We start from the raw sequence: 7295 nt of genomic DNA, 5'->3' as shown, positions 1-7295 counted from the left end.
GTCTGTCCACGTGGATGAACAGCACAGAGCAGGAGCCAGCCTCCCTGACTTCAAGCAGCTATGGCCTACACTGCAGCCACAGCTTACAAAGCGGCGACCCTCTCTTGCCATCCCAGGCCCTGCTGTCTAAGAACACCGGAGATATATACGGCCAAACGGAGGTTTCAGACGGACTAAGAATTCTGTATAATTTCCCTACATAATTATGGAGTACAGGTTCCTGCTATGCAGAACTTCAGCAAACACCACAGTATTAGGAGCTGTGTATCAGACCCCAGAAATTAGAGATGTTTCACAGTACCCCTTTGCCAGGGATTTTCACAAGGAGAGGGTGTATGTACATAAAACATAAATAAGAAGCCCTCCAAAATTAATTTTATTCATTCAAGGCATTCATTCAGCACTTAACACAGATTGCAAGAAAACCTCAACATGTTGGGTTGCAAGGGAGGGAACAGTTTACATTTTTAATGTAAAATAAAATTAAAAAAAAAAAACTAGTTGCTATAGATATTTTGTAAAATTCACCAAAGTCTAGCCAAGTTTACTGTTTAGTGATTCCCCCCTCCTTTCTTAAAGAATTAAAAGCTAGATGATATATGTATTACTGGTTATGACTAATAAATCAGCTTGGAAAATCCTAAAACAGAAGCATAAATACAATATAAAAGGCAAGGTTTTTAAAATCGTATTGTAAGAATATTAACAGTAAGTGGAAAAGACACATTAAGACCAGAGATGTGTTGCACTAGTTCAAAACAGAATTCAAAGGCAGACCAAAACCGATGTACGGAGGAAAATGGTCTGTTTTTAGGAAGTGTCCCAACAGACACAACCACAGAGAAATGCTGAGAAACACTGTCGGTGACTGTGTGGTCCCCTGTCACTCAGCCTTGCGTCCCAGGCAGGATGCCCGGTTCAGCAGGTTAGGCTTTCTCTAAGGACTTGTAATACTCCACCAACACAGTCCAGGCCTTGGGAGCCATGAAGCCTTCTGGAGGCTTCTGACCTTCCCGTGCCAGTCTGCGCATCCGCGTTCCCGAAATAAATTCAAAGTCTTCATGGCTGAAAAAGAGAGAAAAAGCAGTCACTTCACTGTTTTACAAAGTAACTAAGAAATGTTTAAGAGGCTTTTTTTTTTTTTTTTTTTGGTCAATGAGCAAAACCACCACACAACTAAACATTCTTCTGTTTCGGAACTAGGGAAAAAGAAAAAAAAAATCAACTGAAATTGTTATAGAGATCAACTAGTATCTTACAAAAATCACAAAAAACACCACAGGAAGATTCTGTGTCCCTGATAGCTCCTCCCTCCCGACAGGGGCATCCTGCCCAGCACAGCAAGCTATTACAATGAGGTAACAATACACAGAGATGAGCTGCCATCACGGGCTTCCTCGGCTTCCCTTCCCCTCTGAGTGACTGTCAGTTCCAGACAACACCACTCAGGTCAGGGAATTGCCACTGCAAGCTCCCTGGGCAGCTCCCAACCCCTTTCCTGACCCCATCCTGTCCCCCGTCTCACCTCATGCCTAGTCCCTGGGAAACGCTATGAGAAATAGCATTTAAGATTCATGTACTAGATGTGCATGTGTCAGTCCCTGAGCATATCTACATGCAGCACATGTATGCTGTGCCTGCAGATGTCAGAAGAAAGCACTGGATCCCCTTGAACTAGAGCTACAGGCGGTTGGTGTAGGAGCTGGAAAACAAACCCAGATTCTCTGGAAGAGCAGCAAGTGCTCTTAAACACTGAGCTATCTCTAGTCCTGTATTCATGTATTATTTATTCTTCAGAAATTCGAAGATGAATCTGCCTGGCACAGATAAAACATTTTAGAAAGCTTTAATCTGGAAGTCTAAATGCCTCTGGGACATGATGCAACACACACAGAAACCATCAACACTGTCCCTCGATGAGATACCAAAGAGAAAATTGGCTTCCTTGTCTTTTAAACATACAAAAACACATGAAAGTCTAGACCATAGCTCAGAGCATCTACGGCTACAACACGTGCTGTTTATCTGCAATTCACCTGCTTCCTTCAAACACGGAACCAACTCAGAAAGCTGATTAGGGCTAGCAAGAGTTCCAGGTCTCTTCTGTCACCGTGTCCTAAATAAGGTAGCACCTTCTCTGACTAGAGTATGGCAGTAAGCATCAGATAAAATACTCAAGATGTAATTAACAGTTATAAGTGAAATCATCGGGCTATCACACATGGCGAACAGTATTTCTACAGAATGAATGTCTGTGTCCCCCAAGCTCACACTGAAAGACTAATTCCCAGTGAGATGGCAGTAGGGAGTAAGGCTTTTGGGAGATGACAAGACTTAGAAGAGGTCATGAGAGCAAGTACCCAGGTGGGACTACCCCACTAACAAACCAACAGAGACTCAGGATCCCCACAGCCATTCAAAGACAGAGCAAGAACGGGGCTGGACACCTGCAAACAGCTCAGGCCCTCAGATCCTAATCCTCACACTCTGTTCCTGGACTGCCCAGCTTCTGAACCTATGAGAAATAACCCTCATTTAACCACTCAGACCAGGGTATTTTGTTATAGTGGTTCAAGTTCGCAAGGATACTGGAATTCTGTCAAAATGCAGCAAAAGAAAAGAGGGAATGAGAGGCAACAGAGCCAGTAATTTCTAGAAATGACATTACAGGTGCTTATGTCCTGCTCACTCGGCTTCCCACAGTGATTATCAACCATCAACATCATCAAAATCAAACAGCATACAAAATTATCAGTAGTAAGATACTCTCCAGTGACAAAAGGAAACAAGATCTGTCCATGAGATAAAAAGTAGCTGCTCACTCATGCCAGCACTCTGGAGACTAAAACTGGAGAGTTGCCACAAGTTCAAGGCCAGCCACGGCTACAAAAGGAGATCCTAATTCAAAGAAATACATATATTACAGATAATTAGTAATGATTTCTATAGTGAATAAAACTTATTGTTAAAATTTCTAAAGTTATTTTAAATCAAGTACTATAACCTTAAATTAACCAGAGGCCTCAGTTACCTGGACATCTTCCCCGAGAAGCTGATCACTAGGGCGCTGCACAGCATTCTGTCCCCACAAAGATCACAACAGCCATTACTCACCCCACCCCGTCCCTACAAACAAGGGTCCGAAAGAGGCTCTTGGAACAGTGTCACAGACACAGTAAACGTTTACTGACTGGAGATCAAATGCTGTATTATCTTTCCACCGGAGGAGCTCAAGGAATGCTGGGTAAATATGGAGCAGCGAAAAGGTGGTGTGCAAACACAGGAAGTCTGCCTAGCTCAACACAGAAATCTGGTAGCTCTAAGATTTACAAATGTCAGGGTTTATCTGAGCTACTTTCTCATTTCCTTTTTATCTAAATCTGGACTATTTACATGGAGGATCCTCCACAATGATTTCTTTATAACCCCTTCAGATCTAACTTCCTTCAGGCCTTGTTTTTCAGGCGTCTGCTTTCCAACATGTGTGTTCAATGGCCAGACTGCTCACAGAAATGGAGGCTTTGGCCACAGTGTTTCTCCCATCGGCCTCTAGGCAGCAGCTCTACCTGGCGGGAAAACTTCAACCCCTCACCACAACTGGCCATTCCAAAGACCACCTGACCCTTGGTCCTAGACCTAGTTCTACCTTGTGATCATCACAACAACCCAACTCCACACAATGACACTGAGAGCTCCACTCCCTTTTGAAACTTGTGTGGGTTTGGGTCTAGACTTCTGTTGGTCTTTTCTGTGTCGAACACACAGATTGCAAGCCCAACGCCACTTTGAGATCTTTGGCAGCAGTTAACTCTGCAGCTCTCACACGATTGAGCCTATATGATAATAAGTATTCAGAGACGGGTAATGCCTGGGGGGGTGGGGCGCTCACCCACCTAAGACAGAGTGTCTGTGTGGCCTGGGCAGGTGTCTCCATGATGGGTAAGGCGATCTGCTGATGTCCCATGCAACCTCAGTCAGAAGCTTATTTTTTTCAGTAAAGGGGGCGGGGGACACCTGTAGGGCCTGGCCCCTGTTTTGGGTAGCTGTTGTCTTGCTTACTGACCTTGACCTTGATGTCCTCCCTATGCTAATTCCCTGCCGGGTTCCACCCTCCTGAATGCTTAAGGGAAGTTCTTTGTCTATCCTGCATATTGGGCGTTAACAGCTTAGATGTAAGATTGTAAAACACTGGTAGTGAACTTCTGCCTTCTGGGGTTCTCCCACTGTGCTGTAAACATGTATTTAAGGCCTCCTCTCCCTCCTTCAATAAATGGCATTCGGCATTCTGCTAAGGCAAATGACCAAAAAAAGAAAAGAAAAAGAAAAAGGAAAGAAAAGAAATAGAATGTGAATATGAGCAGTGCAGCTCATTTAAGCAATGCCAAGAAGACCAGTGCCGAAGCTTTACGGTTCTATTTCCAACCATTAACGGGAGGCACTGCCTCACCCTGTGCTCCCAATGTCCTGCATTCTCTCTGCTTCTCCACACTGCTACACAGATAGGGGACACACACAACAGACCCAATATTTTAAGACTTCTCATCTTGAGTAGAGGATTTTTTTAAATGACCAGAAAATGATCAAAGATGATCCTGAAAAGGAAACATTCACCAAATGCTGCTTCAAAACAAACCATTTAACAGCTTAAATGTGGGGTTTTTCTTTGCATTCAAATTCGTGTAAGAAAAGGCAAGTCAGGGGCTGCTGCTCTTTCAGAGAACCCACGTTTAATTCCCAGTACCCACATGATGGCTCACAATCATAACTGCATGAAACTCCAGCTCCACGGGATCTGACACACTCTTCTGGCCTCTATGGGTACCAGGCATGTGGTGTACAGATATATATGTAGTCAAAACAGTCATACACACAAAAACTTAAAAATAAGTTTTTAAAAATGGCAATTTTAAAGCATTGGCCTCTAAATGGGTTGACTACTAAGTCCTCGCCTTTCTTCTGTGAACTAAAAAACATTGACAAATAATTTGTATACTTATAATACTAAAATAAAAAGTGAATTTGAGCAAATAAGCTCTCACAAGAAGACAGACTCAGCAGTAGATAAAAGCACTTCAGGGGGAAGGGAGAAGAGAACCAAGATGGCCGTCAGGAACAAGGACTCTTAAAATGTTAGAGCCATGAGGGACCCAGGGCAAAAGCAACCACCCGAACCCACATTGGCCAATCATAATTCAGTTTTTCTTTAGCAGAAGAACTAACCCATGATGATGAAGGAAAGGGGCAAATCACAGAAATGGCATACACGGGCATGATCTGTTCTAAGGGAGAGCGGAAAACATGACAAAGAAAAGGAAGGAAGGAGCAATGGCAGGAAACAGAGGCAAGGGATGGAGAGGAGAGTGGGTGTGTGCTCCAGGACACAGGAGTGACGTGCAGGTGACCGGGGAGAGCGACGATGGGAAGCTAGAAAACGATGGTCTCTGAGGGCCACAAGCACCTGTGTGGGTGACTCTGTCAGCACACTCAACTGGATCCTTCCAATGCAATCTAAGCCAGCTCACGAGGATGTGATATAACACTAGTGTAGCTGAGAATCAGTTGGCAATAGATTGTCCCCACTCCCTGGGAGCGGTGCTCACAGTTCCCTAAAGAAACTTCCCTGAGGAAAGCGGTGGCCCTGGAGCTTCTGCCCACGTAAAATAGAGGTTTACTTCCAGGAATTAGAACTCAAGTCATACACATGAACTGCTGGTTCTTGGTGAACAGTAAGGGAGCAAGCTGCTCCTGGAAGACTCTGCCTGAACTTTGTGATTAAAGGAAAAAGCCAGACCAATTAAGTCCTTCCCTCCTCCTAGAATGCTCAACTGTCTGAAATCCAGACTTCCTTGCATTCCTTCTGAAATTGCATTTCTAAGCCAAGGTCCCTGGGCACCTCTTTCTAAAGCCATTTCATACCATCTGCCCTGCATGCCCCAGGCATCCTTCATTTCATGGGATGGGAGTTTCTGTTTCCACATGGTGGTGGTTCTCCACCCTGGCTATGGAAAACACATTGCCCTAGGCCCATTCCTGCATGTCTATCTCTGTTACATAAGGATTTTACTTTTTTATCAGAAGCCAGGTTCAAGTCACTGTCTACAACTAAATTAGGGTTGCACAATAGGATGGTTCTGCAGAAATAATTCCACAAAATAGAATCTAAGAAATTTCTAGAATGATCTAAAATTAGCTCTAAAACTTTACCTATGAGTAATCAGGAATCTGTCAGAAATCAAAAAGGCCCTTCACTTTCACTACAGAGCAGTTTTAATTCGGGTCATTTCATAACACTAGCAAGCTAATCCTCCAAGGCAACCTGGAAAAAAAGAAAGCCCAAGTACGTTTGCCCTTTTTGTTCAAAGCCACTGGATTACAGATTCTTTATAATCTACAGCAGACAGAATGCTAACTCTTAAAAAAATAAATAAAGGGAAGAGTTGGGACATCAGGAGGGGAGAGTGAACCCAAGAGCTAACAGCCTACATGGGGCCAGCAGCGCGCTGACCACATGTGGCCAGCAGCTTGAAGAACTCCAAGGCACGATGACTTCTGGGCACTTGCTGACGGCTGTAGATCTTCACAGCCATATGCTGTCCCTCAGTCCACATATGTGGCCTTCAGAGCTACCAGGACAAGTTATTCACTCATACAAGACTGAGGTCAGCAGATGGCCTTCAAGCATGTCTTTTGAAGGCTCCCATTCAAATCACCAGCACTGTCAGGATTCGAACTAGATAAGCAATTCAGACGAGCAAAACAGAATTTCTCTTGACAGAAATAAAACTAATGGTGGTGACTTGTAAGTGGATCTAATTATTTTTATTCTAATTAATGTTTCATCCAGCTTGAAAGCAGGTCATTTATAACACATCAAAACAGTAAGAATTCTTAAGGCTATGATTTAAAATGATCTTTTCAAAACCAGATAAATAGTTATTTGTGGCTTTCTTTCAGAGACTAAAAGGCACTGGACAGTATCATAGATGACAATTTTATTATTTTTTTCTTATTATTTTCTAACCAAAGATTAAACATGAGAAGTTTAATCAGGGAGCTGAGACGGTGGCTCGTGGGTAAAGCGCTTGCTGCCCGAGTATGGGAACCTCATTTTAAACTCCTGGATCTACCTAAAGCCAGATGAGATGGACCACATCTGCAATTCCAGAGCTCCTGCGGCAAGATGGGAAGCAGACAGAAGAGACTGTGGAAGCTCCTGAGAGTCAGTCTGGCTATGCAGTGCTGACCAGAACAGCAAAGGACCCCATCTCAGACAAGGTTGACAGGCAAGGACTCTG

At 43.7% G+C, this 7295-nt stretch overlaps 1 protein-coding gene across 1 annotated transcript in view; it reads right to left on the bottom strand.

Moving 5' to 3' along the window:
• Nucleotides 1-349: 349 nt before the first annotated feature.
• Papss1 (3'-phosphoadenosine 5'-phosphosulfate synthase 1) overlaps nucleotides 350-7295 on the bottom strand; it is a 77979-nt gene continuing 71033 nt past the window's right edge. Inside the window, exon 12 of the mRNA XM_036189713.1 lies at nucleotides 350-1065. Within this exon, the coding sequence (XP_036045606.1) occupies nucleotides 927-1065 (139 nt within the window). The 3' untranslated portion in view covers nucleotides 350-926. The remainder of the gene's footprint in view (nucleotides 1066-7295) is intronic.

The sequence above is a fragment of the Onychomys torridus genome, chromosome 6 (genome assembly GCF_903995425.1).
Source record: "Onychomys torridus chromosome 6, mOncTor1.1, whole genome shotgun sequence".
Classification (NCBI taxonomy): Eukaryota; Metazoa; Chordata; class Mammalia; order Rodentia; family Cricetidae; genus Onychomys; species Onychomys torridus.
Note: the sequence above shows the minus strand (reverse complement) of the source record. Positions and strands in the feature narration are given on the sequence as shown.